At 56.3% G+C, this 23,268-nt stretch overlaps 1 protein-coding gene across 3 annotated transcripts in view; it reads right to left on the reverse strand.

Moving 5' to 3' along the window:
- Positions 1–1,034: 1,034 nt before the first annotated feature.
- PPARGC1B (PPARG coactivator 1 beta) overlaps positions 1,035–23,268 on the reverse strand; it is a 57,666-nt gene continuing 35,432 nt past the window's right edge. The window contains exons 2-13 of one of the 3 annotated variants that reach the window (XR_008733536.1): positions 22,665–22,838; positions 19,977–20,189; positions 17,967–18,083; positions 16,035–17,181; positions 15,377–15,413; positions 14,899–14,963; positions 13,686–14,457; positions 13,120–13,195; positions 12,186–12,307; positions 11,651–11,805; positions 1,985–9,912; positions 1,035–1,873 (exon numbers count right to left, since the gene is read on the reverse strand). Coding sequence is in view for 2 of the 3 variants with exons in the window: in XM_055718432.1 (XP_055574407.1) it covers positions 9,809–9,912; positions 11,651–11,805; positions 12,186–12,307; positions 13,120–13,195; positions 13,686–14,457; positions 14,899–14,963; positions 15,377–15,413; positions 16,035–17,181; positions 17,967–18,083; positions 19,977–20,189; positions 21,973–22,084; positions 22,665–22,774 (3,030 nt within the window). In the remaining variant the exon portion in view is untranslated. Of the gene's footprint in view, positions 9,913–11,650; positions 11,806–12,185; positions 12,308–13,119; positions 13,196–13,685; positions 14,458–14,898; positions 14,964–15,376; positions 15,414–16,034; positions 17,182–17,966; positions 18,084–19,976; positions 20,190–21,972; positions 22,085–22,664; positions 22,839–23,268 lie in introns of those variants that run through there. The other 2 variants (XM_055718432.1, XM_055718431.1) reach the window with 2 other exon arrangements.

Genomic DNA, 23,268 nt, shown 5'->3' on the forward strand with positions numbered 1-23,268 from the left:
TCTCCAACACGATGCACCTGCTGGGGGTAGGTAGAATAATTCCCTCCATATCAGAGCACAAGCTCATTTTCAGCTTGCTGCCTATTACCTGCTCCCTAATGCTCTGTAATGACCTTGGCCTGCTGGATGGAGAGGTTTCAGATGTTAGCTGTACTTTCCAAGTGATGTTTCCTATTTTCATTGCTACACTGTGTCCTTTATCATTATTTTTCTCCGCTCTCTGGAGTTTGTGGCTTTACACTCCACTCCTGCTAATCCCTTTTCCACAGTTGTCCCGAATGTGACTAATACTGTATGCAGAGCTCACCTGGCTTTGCTGTTCCCCCAAAGCACATGAAACTGCTGCTTGCCGTTGCCCTTCCCCACCTCCTGCAGTGTGGCACAACCTGCACCTGCGAACGCTGCCCTTAGTGCACGTGGCACCAGCTGACTGCCGTGCCACTGCGTGCATCCCAACCGCAAAACCTGGTGCTGCGTAGGAAAAATCCTCTGATCTGCTTGGAGCTTACGAGGGCTGCAGAAGGACTCGCTCCCTGTGGGTGCCTGCGGGGATTTTGTGGATGGCTCTGGGTTACTTACTGTGCCCTGCTTGCAGACAGAGGCTGAGACAAGCTGCTGCTCCACTGCTGCGTGCTGCTGCGGCCAGCTGCAGCCTTGCTGCTATGTGTGCTGCCTGCAAATCGTCTAGCCTAAAATCTTCTTTCTTTACGCTTCGTTAATTAAAGTTCTTAATCCTTTCATTGAAGAAAAAATAATTTCCTTGATTTCCTTCAGGAGTTTGAATGGCCAGTAGATGTTGGAAGCTGCAGGTAATGGCCACTGTAAATAACCTGCTGGTATCTCCCGGGCCACTTGCGGGCAGCTTGTGTGGCAAAATGGTTGCACAGCCACAGCCTGTTTGGCTTTTTAACTCTTCCCTTTGGTCTCACAGCTACACTGATGTTGGGGTCCCCCCCCACCAGCAGCATGGAATGGGGTAAATTCAGTAGCAGGGACAGAGCTTATACTGGAAGCAGCATGGAGAGAGCAATAGCTACTTGCCAGATACATTTATTTTTCTATGTAATTTTTAAATACAACATTATTTCAGTGCTGGTTGGCTTTGGCCAATTGGAAAAACCCAGCAGAGCAGACCTGGACTTGTGTTTCGTGGAAGTAAACTTGAAGGTGAGCTGAACCTCAGAAGTGAGGATGCTCAGAGCCGTGTCCCGCCCTCCACTGTGTGAGCACGCCAGGGTGAGCCCCACATCCTGGGGGGATTGCAGGAGTTGCCTTTCCTCCTTGGACTGCCGAGGTCCTGCCTGGGGCTGACTTTCAGTAGCTGGCAGTGATGAATGGAGAAGGTGATGGTGATGAAAGCCAGGGCTTTCACCCAAGAGTTTTCCCTTTTAGCAGTGGTGAGCCAGATCCTTTCCCTGCCTCTCTCCGGTCAGACACTGCTTTTTTGCAGATCCACTGCGATGAAGATTCTGCGTGCTCCAAAACCAGTGCGAGCAGATACAGATGACAGACAGCTTGTGCCAAGCTTTGCACTCTCAGTGCCCTTCTCCAGCAGGTTCTGTGTGGGCAGTCAGCCTTTGTGCTTCAGGGCTTACTGAGAGCCTGGGGCATCGCATGCTTGTGTGCACTACCGCAGTGTGGAGAGTCTTCCTCTACAGTTATTGCTATTATTAAGGCAACGAGGACGTGTTTTCCCTCTGCTCCTCAGGCTGTTGACTGGCAGGCAGGCAGGCAGAGGGTAGCTCCTGGCAAACCTGAGCTGCCTGGTCTCTCCAGCCGTTTGGTATTCCTTTGGTGCTTAGCCTCCTCCTGCTTGCTCGTGGTGATCAAAGCAGGATTGCAGGAGCAAAGAGGGGGCTTTGTGCATGTCAAGCTGAAAGGGAAGAAGAGAGACTTAGAGAAGGAGAGAGGCAGCAGCCCCAGCACTGCTGCGTGGAGCTGGTGGCCTTCTGAGACCCCTGCACCAGCATCTCACCCATCGCACCTGCTGCCGGGGAGGATGTTGCCCTGGTCATCAAAGGGTCCGCTCAGCCACCACCGAGTGGGGCCCACTGTGCACTGCAGGCAGCAAGAGCCTGCGGACATAAGGAGCTGGAAACGCTCCCTCAGAGTCAGCAGGTCATCAGGTTTTGGGAGAGCAGCATTAGTGCTCAAAAAGCTGGTGGGGAGAGGATGGTGCCTTCTTATCTGCAGGAGGCTGCTGAGAAACACAAGGGGTCCAAGCCTGAGTTTGAAAAGGTATTTGGAGACAGAGATGGCGTATGAAAAATTAGAACATATCCAGCCAAGGACTGAGGGGGAGAGAAAGAGAGAACAGAGAATGCAGGACACAAACCCAGCAGCACCTGGAGAAAGCTCTCCACCGGCATTTAAAGACAGGCAGCAAACACAGGAGGTGGGGGTTGCAGGTGCCTTAGGGGGAGAGATGCAGGGCTTGGCAGGAGTCCCTTGTGGGCAGCTGCTGCAGGCAGGAGGCCAGTACAGTGGGACCAGCAGGCAGAGAGGTCCCTGAGATGGCAGGGAGCAAAGAAACCAAGCCTGTCCCTATTCCTCCCTGAAAAGACACCTGCATGGACCCGGGCTGACAAATGCTTAGTGGGCAAATGCGTACATTACTTGAAGTATGTCCTCCAGGGTCCTCTGTGCAGACCTTGTGTGGCCCAGAAGCTGAGGTCCATGTCAGGGAGCAGGGAGGTCCTGTGCCTAGCAGAGCCCCGAGCAGGATTTGCTGTCCGATGCCATTGCCCAGGGCACAGGTGGGAACAGAAACTCCAAAGGGCAGCCCAGGACAGCTCACCAGGCAGTGAAATAAAACCCAAGCAACAGGCGTTTCATGAGCCTGCCTTGCTGTGCCTCTGCCTGCCCACCAGCCTTTCTGTGGGCCCTTGCCCGTGGGGCAGGGGGAGGTCCCACCAAGCCGGTGGAGCTGGGGGCAGTTGTGATCTCAGCTGGGCAGATGTGGGCACCACCACACCGCACACGCTGGCCCTGCAGCCCCTGCTGTGCCTGCTGCCTGCATTGCATGTGCTGCCCACGCTACCTGCTGCCCACACTGCCTGCCAGGTGGCAGCCAGCCATGGTAAGCAACGGAAGCTGTCCCTGTTCACAAAAGCCTGTTACTGACTTATTTTCCCCTCCCACAAGGCACGGTATGCCTGTCCCAGGAGGTATCACCGCCTCCCTTCCCTCCTGCAGCTGGAGAGCAGCCACAGAAGCTACTATCGAAGCAGTGCCCATCTGTGCGAAAAAAAGCCATTGTACCATAACGTTATACCAAAATGAAAACTGTCGCATTATTGGGTTTTTTTTCCAAATGGCTGGAAGTAATTTCTGGGACTAATTGCTGGGACGGAGGTGCTGAGCTGATGTGGCGATTCACCAACAGCTCCCTTCAGTCTCTAGGTCTGCTTGCAGGATAGCCCTCAATAAACACTATCAGCCTTTTATTTTCCAGAAAGCTGCCTTGGAAGGCAGGTCTGGGCGGCACAGGTCAGGCTGGGAGGACAAGCCTTAGCTGTGGGTCTGCCCCTCCCTGCAGACCCCTTCCTTCATCTGCTTCCACTCCATCCTGGAGCCCTGCCAGCCAGGGACCCTGCTCCCGTGCCTCTGCACCTGCTTGCATCCACCCTGGGCACCCTGACACTGGCTACCCCAGCTGCATCCCCAAATTTCCCCCTTGAAATTTCATGTTTTAATCTGTCCTGGCACTGGCAGTGTCACTGTGCCCTTATGTGTCTTAGAAAAAAATATCGGTGGCTCTGAAACCTGGTTTTTTTGGAAAGAAGCTGGGAAATAGGCTTCCTGCCAGTTCGCCACTCAAGGGTGCAGCAGCTGCAAGGACCAGGGGCTGGGTTCAGGGCGGGAGGCTGGTTCTGGCTCTGTGGCTGGGCAGGGGGACCCACACTGGGCTCCCACCCACTGTGCTGCGCTGGGCACGGGCAGGTCTAAGGCAACTACCTAAATTGGTGCAAATTGGCAGAAAAAAAAATAGCTGGGACAGCTCAGCACCTTGCTGACCTCCTCCTTTCGGGCTGCTGAGGTCCTCCTGCCCAGCAGCACCACCGCACCATGCTCCAGATAAATTCAGTGCAGCGTCTCCGACCCGGCGAGCCCTGGGCCCTGGGCTCCTGCATGCTGTGGGGTGGCTGCCCCCGGGCTGCTGCTGACTGCCTAGGCTTTCCATCCCATCCCTTCCCAGGCTCCCATGATGACCAGGACACCCTATGCTGGCGAAGAGCAGTTTGGCCACCTTGGCTGTGTCTCTGGGAGAGCAGGGTGGCTCCCAGGTGACGGCTCTCCTGGTACCGCTATCCAGGTACCATCCTGAGCCGTACAGTTGCTGCACCACCATCTGGAGTCTTCTCCACACTTTTTCTTGCAATCTAGCCCTTTGCTCTCTTACTCCCACTCAAGCAAACGCGAGGTGCATGCCCCACTTCATTTTTAACCCTTCATTCTTCTGCGATGGGTCCTGTGGCAGTGGCAGGCTTTTCCTGCACAAGTTAAAACTGGAAGAAGCCACACTTAAAATAGCAATATACAGAGGTATTTCCCCCTGGGAGCTGCATCTCTGGCAGTGGTGCAGTGTCGGTGTGAGCAAGCTGGGGGGCTCCGCCACCCCCCTGACCCCAGCTGTGCCCCCACCATCCCACTGCTTGCCAGACAGATGCAGGAAAGCACCTTCTGCAAAGCAAAACGCCTCCTCCCAGGGCAGGTTTGCACTAATAAACTAAAGTATTAGCAGCACAGACTTGTTCCTTTTTTTTTTCCTTTCCACTTTATAGTGTATATGTTATCGTTTATTTATAGGCAGATCACTTCACTATTTACAGTACATGAGCGTAGAGATCCTACAGTCTTTTTGATGTAAACAAGTAACTCCACAGCAGGGGAGTCTGGAAAAAGAAGCCAGTTCTGAAGTATTTACACAATTTAAAATAGAACTTTTATACCCACCAGATAGATATAGATAATACATTGAGCGATTTGGTTAAATTATCTATGAAACTATAGAATCTGACAATGTAAAAATACAAGAAAACGTTCTCTCGTTTTAGAAGGTAGACAGTTAAATCACACTAGAAATAAATCTCTTTTTTAAAAATAATAACAATAATAATAAAGGAAAGGCATAAGAATCCATGCCATCTTTTAAGGTTAAAGTATGTTACATAAATAAGGACACAACAGAACGGAACTGGGGAAAAAATTAAGTGAAATATAAAAAAATGCTACCAATTAAAAAAAACCCAACAGACTAAAAACTTGATTCTTAATCACAAAGGGATCAATTCTGCTACTTTTACTTACTCTGCAAGTAGAAAATTGCAGTTAAGTAGTACTTACTCAGTATGAGGAAGGGAGGCAGAATTGGCCCCTAATAATTATGAGCAGTGTCCTTTTACTTAAAAAAAAAAAAGGAGAAAAAGACAGAATTTAGCTTTTTTTTTTTTTATAAATAACAAAGCAGATGTGCCCCTTTTTAGGTGAAATTCTTACACCTTTCTCAAGAAATGCATCAATTTAATCTTTCTCTCTCTTTCTCACATGCATACACACACTCCCTCCCCAACTCAGTGTTTACTGCAGCATGGCTCTCAGCTCGGCGCTGTGGCCGTGGGCCCTGGGCTGCTGCTGCCCCTGACCCCAGGGTGGGCGAGGGAAGAGGAATGAAACCCGAAGGCTGCATTTGGCTCTATATTGCTTGAGATTGTCAGGGATGGACTACGAGGCTTAGAACAGAAGGGGTGTCAGGGCACAGCTACGAACAACATTGTATCTCAGTTTCAGCATACCTCCAAAAAGAAAGAAAGAAAGAAAGGAAAAAACCCACCAAAAAAAAAGAAAAGTGCTGGTCTGCGATTGCAACACCCCTTTGCATGGACCAGTGCTGAAATCAGACACTCAGGACTGTAACATGGTGACTGAGCTGCTGCTTTGTTAAAGGAGATGTGCAACCCAGCCAGCTGTGCTGAGTAGGGATCGGGATTCGTTGGGGCAGCGTTGAATCTAAAAACCAGGATTGTCCTCTGCATTCAGCCCAGACACTCAGAAACATGTGCTCCATCCCATGGAGCCCCAGGGACCCACTGGATTCCAGCCAGAAACCCAGTACCCCGTCCTGAACAATGAGCTTTTCTGGGGCAAATCTGTGCAAAAAAAGCAAAGGGGCATTTTATCACGAAAACTCTTCACATTCAGCATTTCCCCACAGCACCTGCAGGAAACTATATATTCTTAAAAAAATAGATCTCCTCCTTACTTACTGCCTATGGTAACGTACCCTTTTGCTCCCAGTTTCTCTTTGAAGTAGTGCTCCTTGCCCGCCTGCAGCCCCAGCCCTTGCAGGTGGTGGGGGGCAGCTCCCCGGGGCTGCCAAGGGGGCTGGGGTGCAAGGGTTCCCTTTTCAGGGTGCCCAGCTCTGAGCTGCACCCACACTGGGGCACCCGCTGCAATGCCACAGACTGGGTGGCCTGGCTGGGTGCCCCCAGCAGCACGGGCTGCCTCTCCCGCACAGCGCCCGGGCAGCGCCTTGCTCCTGCCCCGTTTCCCCATGAGCATCTGGAGCAGTCGCAGGCTGCTCAGGCAGTGAGCTCCCACCTGCCCTTGTGCCCGAGCCCTCCTGCCTGGCCCTCTGCGGACTCGGGCACTGCCAGCTCAAGACAACTATATTTAAAAAAAATAATAATAATCAAATAGAAACCTATTTTTCACTACAAACCCTGCGTGAGGGATTCTAAACCCAGCAGACCTGTGCTTCTTGAGCTGAACACCCGCCACTCTCACCCAGTCCTAAAAGCTGGGGGAAGCCGCTGGGGCAGGCAGCACAGCCCTGGGGTGACAGCACAGCCCTGGGGTGACAGCACCTGACCCCTGCTCTCCCCTGCTGCAGCGACGGGCAGTGGCACAGGGCTGCCCCAGCCACGGCTGCACATCTGCACCTCGCACACCTCTGCGCATAGTGTGTAAATCCTGGATAAATTTCTTGGGGAAGGAGGGAAAACAAACCATCCCAATTTAATGGAAAAAACCCCAACCAAACAACGAAGAAAAAAAACCCAAACCAAAAAAAAAAAGAAAAAACCCAAACCCCAAACCCACTTATAGGCTTCAGGCACCAGAAAGACCACTTATTGCATCTCTTTCTACCCTATGGGTGCAGTACTGATCAGCTCTGTGCAGGACGAGCCCTCCCCTTCCCGAGTACCGGCCTCAATATCCAGAAGCCGGGCATGGGCAGGGGCTATGGGCCAACCCGGGGCACCCAGCTGCAGGAAAACAATGCGAAATTCTATAGCTGGGTACACTGAAACCAATGCTTGGGCAGTGACTGAGTGACCCCCCAGGAGAGGTCCCCCCCAGCTCTGCACTAACCCTTCCCTCCACCACGCTTGATGCATCCCCAGCGGGGCACGGCCGGGGGGGCTCGGTGCCCAGAGCTGTGCGGGAGATGGAAGAATTCCACTTACTTTGCTTTTTTTTTGTTTGTTTGTTTTTTTGGATTGATCGTTTTCTGGAAAACATCAGCACAGCACAGGACAGTACTACCCACCCTAAATGTGTCGCTATATACATTCTACATAAGCTCTATAGCAATCACATGTAAACATCATCATTGTGAGGAAATACTAGGACAGAAAAAGGCAAAGCTACAATGAGGCAATTGCCAATAGCAGATGCTCAGTCTCGGTCAGAGCTACTTGTGTTTGCTAAGGTAGGATGACAAGTGGGGGGAGGTTGTGGCAGGAGAGATGCCAAACCTTGCTGCTGAGCCTGAAATGGCACAAGGACTGTTCCCTGACAGGGATTGTCGCCGGCGGCAGATTGGGGACCTGCAGGTCAAACCCCGCGGTGGCCCTTGCACTGCCAGGCTGGTTGTTGTCAGAACCACAGCTTCCCTGAAAGCAGGGAGAAATAGCCAGGTAACTGTGCTGGTATCGGTGCTGCCGGCATTCCTGCTCCTGCCAGAGACCAGCCGCGTACACGGCCCTGGAGCCGAGGGCCACCTCGGCAGGGCTCCAGCTCTTGGCGTCACATCTTGCGTGATTTCGAAGGCTTTGGTCATACTCCCTGCAAGACAAAACAGTACCCACGCCAGGGAAATGAGAATAAAACCCCTAAGTCATGTTGAGGGGAGACCCCAGGAGACTCTAATCTATCTATTGGCAGAGTTAAGGCTATAATATTCTATCTACATAGGATGGCTGAATCCCTAGTGGTCTCTGGGTCTGAAAAATAAATGGAGACGATGGCAATGGCTTGAGGAGCAGGAAGACTCCCGCTACCTCAGGAAAACAGTACCTCTTGGCCGGCTTGTGATGGGCTTTGCTCCAGCCGGTGGTGGGCTCTCCCCCTGCCCACCTCGCTCGGAAACGGAGGGCAAGTTTGCAAGCAGATTTCAGGGGGGTGCTGCTTGAGCATGCCTTAAATCCAGCTCTGCCAGGCAGCCCCAAGGGCCCCTGGCCCGAGGCAGGGTGAGCAAGCATGCCATGGGGCACTGGTGGCATGGGGGACGGATCCTGGGGGCCAACTGGGTGCTGGGGAAGGGTATGGCTTATCAGGTACCGGACAGAGTGCAGGCGGGCTGCTGGCTGGGGCAGGCGTTCGGCACGGCTGCTGTGCCCCCTCCCGCTTCCCTGGGGTTTGGGTGGGTGGGCAGGCGGGGATCACAGATGGGTCCTTCTCACCCCGCTTGCTTTGCAGGCGGTGGAAGCGAGCGGGGAGCAAGCCGCTTGGCCCAGCCAGTCTCCCAGCTGCCCAAGGAGCCAGAGGGAAGCCAGCTACATCGCACAGACCTGGAGGCACCAACCCCGCAGGCTGCGCTGTCAGGACCTGCCAGATCAAGCCTGGCCAGCTCTGTCCCCTCTTCACTGGCTCCAAAGGCGGCGGAGGGCTGAAGCAGTGCTGCCTGGCAAGCACTGGTCCCACGGTCCCCCAGGCAGAGCATCCTTCCACCACCCTTCTCCTTTGCACCTGCAAAGCTGCCTGGCCCCATGGCGAGAAGGGCAGGGGGCTGGCGTGCCCCATCGCCTGCTGGTTCCATCACACGCCAGGACCAATCTCGGCATCTGGGTGCTGCCACCCAGCTGGGCTGGGGGCCTTGGGCCACGCCAGCGAGAAGAATGGCTTTGACAGCAAAGTGGGTGACCCCGAAGTGACTGCCGAGCAGCCCAGTTTGCCAGCAGGGGAGGCGGGTGCCTCCGTGGCCAACAGGCGAATGCCGGCTCCGTGACTCTGCTCTGACCCCCCATTTGCTGAGTGGCAAATGCCTCATTACAGTGCATAGTTAAAAATCAAGGAAGCGGTACAATAAATCTGAATTACAGTACATCTGAGCCATAAATACATTTTTTTAAGTATATACTTTTTTTCTCTTCTTCTATTAAAAATTAGTTTATAATCCTGATTCTATTCACAATTAACAATTTCATCATCACACACTACGGACAAAAAAATGTTATGGTGAACACAGCTGCAACTCCGCGGCGGGAGCACGGGGAGGAGGAGGGCTGGGAGGGGGGAGAGGGGCTGGGGGGCTCCTAGGCTCACCCTAAAACAACCAGTCAGAAGCAGAGGGACTAACGTGTGGCAGTGAGACATCAACACCATGGGGACTCACAGACAGAAGCAGCTTTGTTCAATGTAAACATCGATCGGAAGGGACAGCAGTCTCTCTCTCGTGCGTGCGTGCTCTCGCTCTCTCTCGCTCTCTCTTGCTTTCCATAGACTGAATAATTTCTTTGAAAACGTAAACATATTGGAAGTGCCTTGACTGAGGTATTGAGGTATTCCTCCAAGGTTAAGGCTGTTACCGATGCAGGCTTAGCTGGGCCTCCTGCAGCAAGCTGTCAAAATCCATGGTCTCGTACTTGCTTTTCACTGGAGCTGGGGAGGACTCCTCCGCGCTGCAATCTGGGAACGGCAGGGACACAAGGCAGCCAGGTCAGGGAGTGGGGCAGGAGCTCTCTCGCTGCCTGGCAGGGAGCGAAACTGAGGCACGGCAGGGCACTGCCAGCTTCCCCGCTACCGGCATGCTGCAGCCTGGCACCGCAGAGCCGGGACGGGGCGGTGATGGGGAAAGGGAGCAGGGACGGTGCTGTCCCCCCCACCGAAAGGAGCTGCGGGGCAGAGGGGCTGTAGCGGTGTGCAGCCCAGCAGCTCACACACCGCAGACACCCGTTTCCAGGTGCTGTGCAAAAATCTGCCGGCTGCAGCTGAATCCTGAGGGCTGACACAGGGCTGCCCCGTGGGAGCTGTGCGGGTCGTGGGGAGGGGGCTGCCTGCCTGCCTGCCGCGCTCCCCAGCCCTCCGGCAGAAGCTGAACAAACAGTGCCACTGCAAAGCCTGGGAAATTCAGCAAATGCCAGAAATAAGGCTGCTTAATTTAACAGCAGCTTAACCCTTTTGGATGTATATTTTTGAATGAGCCTTGAATGGCATGGTTGCATTTCACCCCTGCCTGTGGGCTCCCCATCTTATCCTGTTCCAGGGCATGTGGGATTCTAGGAACGAGCATGGCTGTGCAGCGAGGGGGTGACTGCTGGCCTTGCTGCAATCTGCAGGTGAGGAGCACTGAGGGGGGTGCCGCTATGCAGGGGGGCAGCTTTGGCCCCCCTTCTCACAGCACTGCTCAGCCATGTGCCAACATCTTCATCGCAGGGTGCTATCTGTTTTCTATCTTCTTCGTGCCCAAAATGAGAGGCCCTGGGATTTATTTAGATGAATGGCCATTTGCACCCATAACCAAAGTCAGAGGGATTGCTGCTCTGAGCAGATGAGAGATTCTAAGGTGCTAAAAGATGAGACAGTACTTGTGTCAGACTGGACATCTAGAGATAAGTCAAGACTTAGGGCTTTATTTTCAGGCCCTCAGTCTCTCGTGCATGAAGTGGGACACTGGTACCAATTCACCCCCTGCAGAGGGTACAGAAATAAATGTGCAGGGTTTGTGAAACACCTGCAGATCACAGCAACAAGGGGTTAGCAAAGCCTGGATCACAGTTCTTTTGCAGGACTAGCACAGGGTTTTGCTCCGGCCCCTCAGCTCAGGCTGCAGCCTGTCCCTGTGGAGGGATGGGGCCCAGCGAGACCCTGGCTAACGTGGTCGCCAGGTGAGGCAGGAGGTCTTGCAGAAGCCCATACAGCACAGAAAGGGTTAATGCGACCACAGCACATTTCAGTGCCTTCATTTTGGCTCAAAAGTGCATGTGCAGCGTGGTGAATCCATCCTGTGGAGCAGCAAACCACCCACATCACCTCTTGAGCTAATGAGATATTGCTGACTGCTGTCTCTAACGACTGGGAAGGGACTTCTCTGCTGGAACGTGTCCAGTCCTGGGCAGAAATGCAGCAGACAAGATGGGCTGTGGTCAGCTGAGAGCGAGCAGCCCTGGGATATGATGCTACGTTTTGCAGCCAACACACTCCGGGTCCTCACACCAGCTGCTTTTCTCCTCTTGTCCCAGTTTCCTAAGCCATCTGACTGAGCGAAGAGCAGCTACATGAGCCACAGGAGAGCCGGTGGGCTTTTCCTGCAAGCTCTAAAGAGCTTAGGATCCTTGCGTGACTAGGGTTCACCAGTGCAATGTGCTGTTACAGCTCTGTGCTGATAAACGAGATGTGTCAGAAAAAGCAGCTCCTGCTTTCTTACCCAAGTCAGTGTATCTGGTCCAGAAGAAGTGCCCGAGGCCACCAGAGCTGAGCTGAAACGAAGGCTCGTTCCTCTTCCTTAGCGACGTGCCGTTCTTCAGAGATAAGGCGGCATGCTCTGAATACCGGTAGGTGATGAAGCCGTATTTATCCCCCCTGAGCAACCAGAGAAAGAATTCAAGATGTGATGGGCCCCTCTGACATGGCTCTGCCCAGCACTGTGCCCCTGGCCCCCCATCCTGTTGTCCCTTCATCCCACTGGCCCTGAATCCCTCTGGCTCTCCATCCCCCCGGCCCTCCCCATGTCCCTGGACTCGCATCTCCTCACCCGAAGAGCCAAGATCGTAGGGGCTTGGATGACTGAGGGGGCTGGCACGGCACAGAGCACTTTACCCCACCAGCACCACTGCATCACTTGCACATGCACAGCTGTGTGCAGGGGTGACCCTGCACCACCTGGCAGTGCTGGTGATGCCTGGGGAGAGGGACCGTCTGCAGCTGCTGAAGCCCTGGACCACAGCTTGCTCCCCACTCACCTGTTAGTCCTGGACAGGACCTGACACTCCACAATTTCTCCAAACACTTCAAAGCGTTTCTTTAGTTCACTGGAGCTCATGCTGCTCGAGAGGTTTCTGATATACACCACCCGGCCTTCTCCCTGGCAAAGCAAGTGAAAGGTTTCAGGCTCTGGGACCCCACACCTGCACGCTGCTGGCGGGCACTGGAAATGTGGGGTCATGGAGGAGCCCCGGCAAGGCAGCGCCAGGGCCATGCCACGGCAGGCACAGCCTGACATCCCCAGGGTCTGGCTGTCTCTGCTCCAGCTAGCTCACGGGTGTCACCCCCAGGACACCACTGCTGCTGGGGACAGCCATATCCAGGCTGAAGCAGCCACCACCCCCTTCTCTTTTAAATTTCTCCTGCACTCTTGCAGCTTTTTCAGCTTTTCCTGGTGAAGATGTTGGGAAATATTCCCGAGAATTGCTAGGGGCAAAATTCAATTACGTTGCAGGTGAAAAATACCACAGGGGCATGTGTGAGTGTGCGCGCACAACAGTACGGAGGAGCATGTTATTTTCCTGCGTGCCCACCCCACCCCAGCTGCCACCCACAGGTTCCTGGTGCATGAGGCTGCCTCTGCAGGGACTGCATCTGCATCGGCTGAGCGGCTTCAGGGATTCCCCGGCTCACCCCGCTAACTGCCAATGCCAACTGCACTGAAGCACCCGTGTAGGATGCTCTGGGCATTTCCTGCCAAGGACTCCGTGTATTGCCAATTGCCAGCAGCTTCCACTTCACGTCGAGTTTTTCTCTCCCCCCTCCACCCCCCATGTCCTTGTTTAGCACTGGCCTCACATCAAGGGATGCTGAAGCCAGGGCTAATGGGTTCCACCGCTGCTTTTCTGGAGCAGGAGATGAACAGAGGGCTGGGGACTGCTTTCTCCCAGAGCAAGGTCCCTGCTCACTTACGATGGCCTTTTCCCGTCTCTTCTCCAGCTGGCCCCGCTGCCCGCTCCTGCCCTGACACTGCTCACCGTTCTCACACCTGGGAAGGGAGGGAGAGGAGGTCAGCCCTGGGGGGTGGGGGGGATCCGGTGAGGAAAGCTTCAAGCGTCAAAGAGAAGCTGAGGCACACAGCATCTGCAGCAGCGGGCGGGCACTCCAGAGCACTGGCAGCAGAAGACAGATGGGGTTCTGGAAACACTGGGAAGTCCTCTCTGATAGATGCTGGACAGGGTTCCCAGCTGGTGCTTGCCCCTTCCCAGGCACAGCTCCAGCCCCTGCCCATGTCCCACCACTCCCAGCACCACAGAAACCCCTGGCTGCTTTGCCACCGGTGCTGCTTTCTCTGGCCATGGCTGACATTTGCAGCAGCTGCTGATGTACTACCAATTATTTCTATAGATTATATTTTATTAGGCAGCATCTTTATTACTTGTGCCAGCAAAGCAGAGAGAGCTGAGGCTGCCACGCACCGGGGCAAAAACACAGGGGCAAGAACAGTCCCAAGTGCCCTCCCCACAGCCCCCCTGTACCTGAAGGTGCGTCTGCTTGCAGGTGATCGGGACCTGCAGCACGAAGACCCTGAGCTGGACCTGCTTCGGGAACAGTAATGCAAACTGGTTCTGGAAAGGGGGTTTCTCCGCAGGCACAGCTTGGTGTCGCCATGCTCCTCCTCCTCCTCCTCCTCTTCCTCCTCCTCCTCCTCCTCCAGGGGGGAGCCGCTCTCGCTGCAGCTGTCTTCAAAGACAGTGTCGTACTCAGGGGTCTTGCAGAAGACCATGTCCTCATCATCAAGAGCACTGTCCAGAAAGCCAAAGTGCTTTGTTAAGCTGGCTCTGATCTCCTGGTCTCTCAGCTGCTTGACACTGTCCTTCCACAGCATCTCACCGCCCGCCTCCTTGCCACCGAGTTCCAGCCCCTGGTAGTGGGCAGCCGGGACCCTCCTCTTGTGCTCTGTCTCCACCTGTCCCAAGGGCTCCCATGACTTGAGCACCTTCCTCTGCAGGGTGGCCTCGGGCTTCAGCACCTGGCAGTAGTCGTGGTCCCCGAAGGAGCGGGAGAAGGGCCGCTTGAGTATGCCCGGCTGCTCGGGGAGCGCAGGGCGCCCGGCGGCTCGGCTCAGGTGGGCGAAGAGCTCTGTCCTCTCAGGGTGCTTCCTGGGGGCTTTCTGGGAGGCTGCCATATCCCCTGTACCTCCAGGGCTGGGGGCCATCCCGTCCTCCTTCCCTGCCTCCTGGGGGATGTCTGGCTTGTACAGGTCCTCCTCAGCGGGCTTATATGGCGGAGTGGTGGGCGGCGTGAGACCTGAAGCCCCCCCCCCCCAAACAAATGGCAGCAGTCAGCTCTGCCCCCGCCATCCTGCCCCGTCCCACCCCAGCGCCTGGGCTGCACCAGGTATTGCAAGGGAGGAGGCTGCTCAGCCCCCACAGCCTCATCCACCCAGCAGCACTTGGGGAAAAAGGAGGATGCCTGATCCCAGCAGGGACCAGAAGACCAGAGGACACCCCCTTCCCTCCTGGCTCAGGCAGGGGACCCCTGAGCAGCTGCTTGCAGTGCTGGGATGCAGAGACAGTGCACGGGAAGTCTCCTGCATTTGCAGTGTGAAGAGGGGTCCCGGACCAGGGGATGAACGTGCCCCTTTGGCTGGGCTGGGCTGGAGCTGGTGACTCCAGGCTAAATTTAGGGTAAATCTGCCCCCTCGCAGGGAGGAGTTTTGCAAAATCAAAAATGAAAATCCTGTCCTACCTGCTGTCCCACACAGCTCCACAGTCAGCATTGGCTCAAAGTTTCTCTTCCCGAAGGCTGGGTCACTGAAGAGCAGAAAATAAGGAGAGAGAAATTTTGTAGGTCCCAAAAACTGAAAGGAAGCTGAGAAAATACTGTCTACAAGTGAGCCCTCCCACCGTGGTCAGAGCCAGACGGAGTAACCCACGGAGGGGTGCGAGGGGCAGCAGGGCGAGCAGCGTGCCCTCCCTGTCCCAGCCAGAGCTCTGCGGCACGTTTCCCCTGGCACACAGGAATGCCCTGCCCTCGGCCCGGGGCCCTCTGAGCTCCTTGCACCCGAGTGATGGCTGGGGCTCCCCACAGCCCTGCACCCAGCTGCACGGCTCAGTCTGCTCTGCAAAAGCAGCTTGGCTTGCTCACTGCGGATGCAAGCCCAGCCAGACAAGCCCAGGTGGCTTTCCAGCCCCAGCGTGGTTCATTTAGCCCCGCGCACACTTACGTTTGTGCCAAGGACAGCGTGAGACACCTGGGTGTTTCTGAAAGGCAGGGAGAGAAGCAGGGTTACCAGCGGAGCTGTGCTCCATCCAGCACCCGTGGCGTTCGCGGTGGGAGCCAGGGCCCCTCTGCCTGCCCTGGCCTGGCAGGGGGCTGGGGACCGTGGGCTTTGCCTGCCTGCGCGGTGGCAGCGTCTGCAGGAGGGCCAACCCCGCCGTGGTTGAGCCGTTGGTGCTCACAAAGCGCTTGTGGACAGCTGCGACTTCGGGGCACCAGCTGAACCCCGGCGTGCAAGGGTGAGCCCTCAGGGAAGAGGGAGCTGGAGGGATGGGGCAGCCCAGTCCCTGCTGGGCTAGTGCTACACCAGCTCCTTCATCTTGTTGTAAAGATAGGGAAACTGAGGCAGAAGGCCCCCGTGGATTGAAACCACACCCCAAAACCAGAACAGGCCCCCAACTCCCCATGCATGGGACCCCTCAGCCAGCCAGCACATGGGTCAGGGCTTGGCTGTGCTTGGGCTGCTCACAGCTTCACTGCCAGCTGAGTGCCAGGCGCCCGGCCAGCAGCGCTCGCCCATGGCAGGGACGGCACAGGCAGCGGCACAGGCAGCGTGGGCACACCGGCGAGGGGTGAATGGAGTGACAGTCCCCAGCCCTCCTCACCTGCTTGCTCCAGGAGGGCACAGCGCCGGCTCTCAGCCCCATCGCCCACCTCACCATCCCCTGGGGAGCCCAGGGAGAGGGGCTGAGGCTCTGCCAGTGGCGCTGCACCCCCCACCTCCACCTCGGCCGCGGGCTCCTCAGCAGAAAAGCCTTCTGGTGCTGGGCATGGTGTGGGCTCTCTGCAGGCCAGGGCATCCTGGGGGCTGTCCCCTGCCTCCCGGGGGACAGAGGGCTCTGGGGGTGGCTCATCAAGGAAGGAGAGCCAGTGCCCAAGCTCGGGGTTGAGTCTCTTGGACCGGCGAACGGCATAAACGGTGCTCTCCTGTTTGCGGGCCACCTTCCCCGCAGCTGTGCCCAGTGCACCCACATGCTTGCTAGCATCGTCCTCGAAGCCACCTGGCTCCTGCGGTGCCTCTGCCTCAGCCCCGGGACTCTGCTGCAGCTCACTCTTCTCTGGTGCCATTTTGGCTCTGGATGTGCAGGTCCTGCTGGCATCCTCCCCATCCCGGGCCAGTGGCACAGGGGAGCAGTAGCCGGGCGGCCGGGCCAGGGCAGCGTACACAGGCTTGCCCAGGCGGTATGGCTTGCTCACGTCACACAGCAGGTCCCGTGCCAGCAGCTCCTTAAGGATGGAGAAGGATGCTCCAGGCTTCTTGCAGCCCCCAGCCACCTGCCAGGTGCAGCCCGGCCGGCTCTGGGCGCTGCCAGGGGGGGCTGGCTGTGCGGGGCAGTCCGGTTTGACTCTCTTGAAGGGGCTGCTGCAGGGCTGGGGCTTGGTGTCAGCGGCATCGCGGGCAGGCAGCTTCCGTGGCGGCAGACAGTAGGTGTGCATGTAGCGGATGAGCTCCACCACCGAGTGCATCTCCCCCTCACAGGAGAACTGTCTGCCGGAGCCATCCTCCGCTGAGGAAGGGGGGGTCACCAAGTCGGCAGAGCTCAGTGAGTCCTCGCTGGAGTCACTGTCATCCTCATGATGGGTGCAGTCACCTGGGGATGGGTGGTGGCTGCTGCTGGGGCACTCCTCAGATGTCTGGGAGGCTTTGGTCTGGGGGCAAGGTGGGGTGGAGGTGAGGTGCCGGTGCAGCTCAGTGCAGCTGCGGCTCTGTGCCTGTGGGACACTCGCCCTCCTGTCCCGGGGACCCTCCACCTTCGGAGAAGAGAGAGGAGAAAGTCAGCCCCAAGCCCCACAGCCACGACTTGACATAAGTAGCAGGCACGGGGGGAGAAGCCTCCTGGGCTGACAGAGTCACCCCATATCCCTGAACCCCTTAGTTCCAGCCCACCAGCATCCTGACCTGACTGGGGGTCAGCCCCACACCCCAGGGGGTTTCCACTGGGCATGTGGGGCTGGCAGCCCAACCACCCCGAGCATTGCTGCTCCAGCAGCCGCCATGCAATGATGTTCCTTCTCCCCAGGAGAGACTTGCTGCTCTTCCCAGGCAATCTAACCTGCCGGACCTAATGCACCGCACAATTACTATTAGCAAAGTAGAAAAATCTTTGATGGCAACTTCTGCTGGGTTTCAGGAGATTAGCTTAAGTGTTGGGGTCGGCTCTGCAGCATGGCATGCAGGGAGCCGATGGCTCCCACTTGGGCTGCGAGTCAGCGGGGCGGGGGCGGCCAGGGGCTTTCACAAACCAGCACTCATGGAAGCTGGGAGACACCTGACTCCACTGGCTCCAAATGACATCGAGACATTTCTCAGCCCAGCATGAAGTCCGAAGGTTTTGCTGAGCCCGGACTGCAGCCCTAGCACAGCCAGGGACGGGAACACCATGTGCTGCTCTGCCAGGGGTGACGGTCCCCACCTGCCCCCAGCCCGGCTCTGAGGCTGCCCACGCTCCCCGATGCTCCCTTTGGTGACAGCTGTTGGGACGGCTCCCGGGGGCTGGGTGCTGGGTGGGCTCGAGCTCTGCCCGCCAAGGAAGTACCTTTGTGCAGGGCCGTGCAAGTCGGGACTTGGGGGTCCCCGGGCGCCGGGCACTCCCATCCCGCTGAGCCTCGCAGCTCAGAGGCACGTGTGACGGAGACAGGAGCAACTTCTTCAGCTGCAAAGAGAAGCAGCAAGAAAAGGAGTCGGCATCGCAGTGAGGGCAAGGGAAAGCACCAGTGGGGCCGCAGCCCCTCAGGTCACATCTGCACCGAGCACATCATCGCTGACCTCCCGACCCAAAAATGGGGGAGGAAAAATAAAAAGGCAGGGAGGTGTTTCCCACCTCCCAGAGACTGTGGGGGGAGGCGCCCGGCCGCACACAGCCCCGCAGGGGTTAGGGCTGTCTCCACACCATATTCCCAGGGACCCCCAAGAAGGTCAGAACAGTGGGGACAACCGGAGGGAATTTACTTCCTAGGGGCACCCCCACTCCTGTCAGACACACAGGAGCTGTTGTGGCATCCAAACCTCTCACTCCATCGGCTCTTCCCTTAGGTGACAGAGACTTGAAATCGGCACGAGTGATGGGTTTGGACAACTCACTGGGGTTGCTGTGCAAGACGTATTTAGCCAAAACATCCAAAGAGGGCCTCGACACATTAATGAGCTTTCAAGGCTTTTTGCAGCAGATGCAAACCCCTGTGGGCCCTGTTGAGGATCTTCCCCAACACACTCGGCCAAGCCCACAAGTGGTGGGGGTGAGGTTTTCCCTGGGGTACCCACAGTGCCACCACTTCCAACGGCAAGGCCAGCATAACATTTTTCTTCTACTCAAAACCATTTTTGGTTAGGGGGAGGGCAAAAACCAAACCCCACACCCAGCAACAACATTATTTCATATTCTACCCATGTTGCACTAACAACCAAAGCGACAACAGCTCAACAGCAAGACGACTGCGTAGGCGCTGGGGGACTGCACAGAGGAGACAGACTGGGGGTGCTCCCACCCTGGCCGGTGGGCACGGAGCCTCACGGCAGGCATAGGGGTTTTAAGGGGTGATAGAAATCGGGGGTGCCCAGGTCAGGGTCTGCTGGGAAACGTCAACCGGGGCACCCACAGCTTTAGGCGTGCAGCTCCTGTTGGTGGAAGCAACCAGCTCCTTTTCCCCCCCACCCCTGCAACGTATACATCCTATATATACACATACATATCGTGTGTGATATATACCCCCCTGCGCAGGGTGTGGGCAGTGGAAATGCACGCTCTCACCACTGGATGTCACTCCTCCCCGCCACAGCCCCAGCTTTTGGGGAGACCCCAGGGCCAGGCTGGGGGTCCCTGGCAGGGACCGTGAGCCCCAGGATGGAGCGGGCTGGGTACCTTGTCCCAGGGGACCTCCCGGGGACGGCAGTGGTTTGCAGCAAATGCTGCCAGTTAGTCCTGGCCAGCAGCGGGAGGGGGGCTGAAGCCCCGATATCGGAGGGAACCAAGAGGGATGCTCCAGCCACCCAGCCTGCAGGGACTGGAGGCCACGCAGCCCCTGAGGGGGTGTGGTGGAAGGCATGGGAGGGTCAAACCCTCCCGCTGAAAGCCAAGGGCATGGGCTGTCTGACACTCCAACCAAGCCCCCTCTGTCCCTCCTGCGAGAGCAGTGGGGAGCTTGGCACCGAGGCAGAGCCAGGCGGGAGCAGCCACCGTTGCCCATGGGCACGGGGCTGGGATGCACTAGGGAGACCCCTGGCTGCCCCACATCCACACATCCGATTAAAAGCAGTTGTGGGTCTTGCCAAAGCAGCCCCCACCCCTTTGACACCCACCCCCACCCACTTCATATATATATTTGTATACACACAACTTGTTCCCGTGAGGATGGTGATGGAGGTGACAGCAATGATGCAGAACATGTATACGTATACAATACAAGTATATGCTTTGGTATTGACGGTTAAAGAGAGTTTTAAGCCTAGAATGAAAAAATTCAGACCTTTGCTTCCTATCATACCCATGCAGCCGGCTTATCAGGGGCTCATCCAAATCCACCTTAAACAGTAGGAAGTGGGTTCTTACTAGAGACAGCTCATCAAACTCGGGGGCCGGGGGCGGCCCCCCCGTGACCGGGGCGGTGGGTTTGGGGGAGGGGGCAGGCGAGGTGCAGACATGGTTGAGCGTGTCCCCCTCTTCCATAGTTCGGAAGGCAGCCAGGCCCATGTCATCTCCCTGTATATCATCCAATGTCTCCGTGAGGGCTGCCAGCAGCGCTTCATTCTCGCTGTCTATTATCTGAAAGGAATATGCAAAGAAGAGAGGGGGAGTTAGGCTGGGCAGAGGGACCAGGGGATGCTGGGCAGGGGGGAAGAGGAGCCGGCGGTGCCACACCAGCACCCACACTTCCCCGTGACCCTGCAGGGGACCTGGGAGAGCTTCTCCCCAGCACAGCACTAGGATGGGATCAGGAGAAGAGAGACCCAACTGGAAAAGCAGCATCAGTCTGTCCCCCTGCTCCCCCAGTGGGAAAACAATGAATCAGAGCATCTTCTCTCCCAGTAGTCACCTTCAGCCCATCATGAGGCAAACTGCAGCAGATAAAGGATCTGTGATTAAAAGGCTCCTTATCCAAATCCTCCTGACTCCGGGCTGTAAGTCCCCCCAGCGCTGGCTACCACAGCACTGCTGAGCGGGGCTTGGAGCAGCAGCCAGCCAGGACAGGAGCCCGGGGAGGGGGAGCCCCCTGCCCTCCACCAGGCTTGGGAGGCCAGCGGGGGCACAGCCACAAGCTCAGCCCAGAGCTGCCCAGTGGACAAGAGGGCACGGACCCCTGGGAGAGCACCAGGGGAAGCTCAGCCCAGGCTGCGCTGCTGGCCAGATGACACAGCTTGCAACAAGCAGTATGGGGTTTGTTTTCGCTGAAGCCCCCCAAACACAGGCACCCCCAGCTTGACAGGGGCTCTCAGTCCTCACAGTTAAAGGTGGCTGCACCCAGCGCTCTGCGAGGGACCCTATCGGCAGAACAAAATGGGCCTTGCGTTATAGCTCCCTGATCCATTTTTTTTTGGCAGACAGCATGATCTGGGGATGCTGAAGGGAGACGGTGAGTGGCTGGGGCTGTGCACGGCCAGACAGGGCCACGGGCTGCTCCTGCCTCTTCCCTGCCTACCACCCACCCTGCCCCCTTGGGTCTGTCTTTCCATCTGGGCTTCACCTCAGCTGATGCACTTCCAGCCCTTCCAGTAGCCCACAGCCTCCCACTAGTCCCCCTCCAGTCTGGAAATACAGTGCAAAAGCACAGAAGAGGATGCAGAAGCTGAGGAATGGCTGAAGTGAGCCAGGAGTTCCTTCTTTTTAGTCCTCCTCCATCATATTCTGAACATAAACCATATACAACAAGAAGCAGGCTACCACCAGCTAAAAAATTGGCACAGGGGTAAATTCAGGCTCTCAAGGAGGACTGTTGACTGCACACAGCCTCCCGTGTTTCTCTCATCTTGTTTGAAAATTCAATATCTTTTGTTCCATGCCCTAACCTTGCTCGCAGTTACTAGAGCAGGCTCCAGGGAAAGGCAGCAGGATGCTCCATTTTTGGCTCCATTTCTTTTCCTCCTGTTACTGGCACGAGACCGCTGTGCATACAAGTTCAGTGGGATACATTTCATCATACTCCACTGCTCCTAATGGGCCCGTCTTTTGCATTTCTTTTCTGTTTATCTTTTCCCCAGGAAGTTCAGCGGAAAATATGCATCTCGTGATGAAGGTCCCTCAGCTGGACTGGACCATTTTCAAGCACAGCATCAGCACAGCATAAAACCCAGAGGGTTGTTATCATGGCCAGGTTATAAATATTGGGGCTTTTTTATTTTTTTTGCCCTTGTTTAAATACAAATCCTTCTCCCTCCTAAAATGTAACCTGGAGCTGGTGACTAGCAGAGAACAGTGGATCACAGTCTCCTTGTCCAAGGGGGTAAGCGCCTAGGTGCTGCTCAGGAGGGCACCAAGACCCCAGCCCCTGAGGACAGGACACATCCAGGGCATAGCGTGAGCTTTGGGAAAGGTGAGAGGGCTACCCAACCTGCTCTGTGCTGAGTCCCCAGGCAGTCTCCACAGCTCCCTGCCTCCAACCTGCCTGCACTGTGCTCACAGCCCTGCCCTGGTACCACAGCTCCATGAGATGCTCGGCTTTTCTGCAAGGAAAGGCAAAAACAGTGCCAAGGGACAAGGACCAGCCCTGCCTGTACCTGGGAACAACCTCTGCCCCAGCACTGCTTTGCACCGTGTGGTCCCAGGTGCTGGTACAGCAATGGCTCCATCCCAGCACAAAGGTGAGGAGAGAAATCAGCCACCCTCTGCCGGGGGACCCCAGCCCCAAACACAGGGATGATGCCAAAGCTAGCAAGACAGGAGAGGGGGGCTGCTTTCACCTGCTGGGAAGCAAACATTCCCACCCCGCATGACTGACCTGAAACCTTCACATTGCCACCCTGGCACACCCCACCATCCCAGGAACTGAATAGGATGTGCTGCACACCAGCTGTAATTCCTTTTTACTAAGGCATCACAGCAAAGCTGAGCCAGCAGCCTTTTTCTACCACCTGATTAGCCTTACTCCACTTGCCCCATTTAAAACCGGTGTGCAAATTAATGGAGCACTAATCAGCTGGGGAGGAGCTATTAATAGTTGTGTGTGCCCCCTTGTTCCTCTCTCTTTTTCCCCCTCCCCCTACCTCCAGCCCCAGGCCCCCTGTGCTAGGGGGATGGGGGTACCTGGAAGAGCTCGGAGTCATCGGTGCTGTACTGGCTGGAGTCAGTCTCCGAGTGCTCCCCGCACCACTGCAGCTCGCTGAAGCAGCCGGCTGAGTCGAAGTCGCTGGCATCCAGCTGAGACAAATCAATCTCAGGGAAGTCAGAGTAGAGGTGCTCCTCGCCAGACACCTCGTACTGGGGAGAGAAGAGCAAGCGGGTGAGCCACCCACCACGCCACAGGGGCAGGCAGCAGCAACCACCTGTGGAAACAGCCCGTCTCCCCACATTGAGCCACCTCTGCTCGAGCCCATTTCAGATCCTCTTTCAAATAAGCTTTGGCAAGGGGCTCCAGGAGCAATAATGCAGCAGTGCAGAGTGTGGAGATGCACTGGGCATCTCGGGAATGGGTTTGCACAGCCTGGCACGGGCACTGCTGGTTATTGACAGCTGCCCCACAACTGCCACCAAACCAGCCCTCTCACATCCCATGCTGTGGCAGGTGTCAGAACAGCAGCATTTGCACTGGAAGAGCCTCATCTCTGGTGAACAGAAGGTCAGGGCACAGCACAGTCACCTGGACTGTGGCAAAGCAGCTGCTGGTGCTCTTAGGGGAAACTGAAGCCAT

This window comes from Falco cherrug, chromosome 8, assembly GCF_023634085.1.
Source record: "Falco cherrug isolate bFalChe1 chromosome 8, bFalChe1.pri, whole genome shotgun sequence".
Taxonomy (NCBI): Eukaryota; Metazoa; Chordata; class Aves; order Falconiformes; family Falconidae; genus Falco; species Falco cherrug.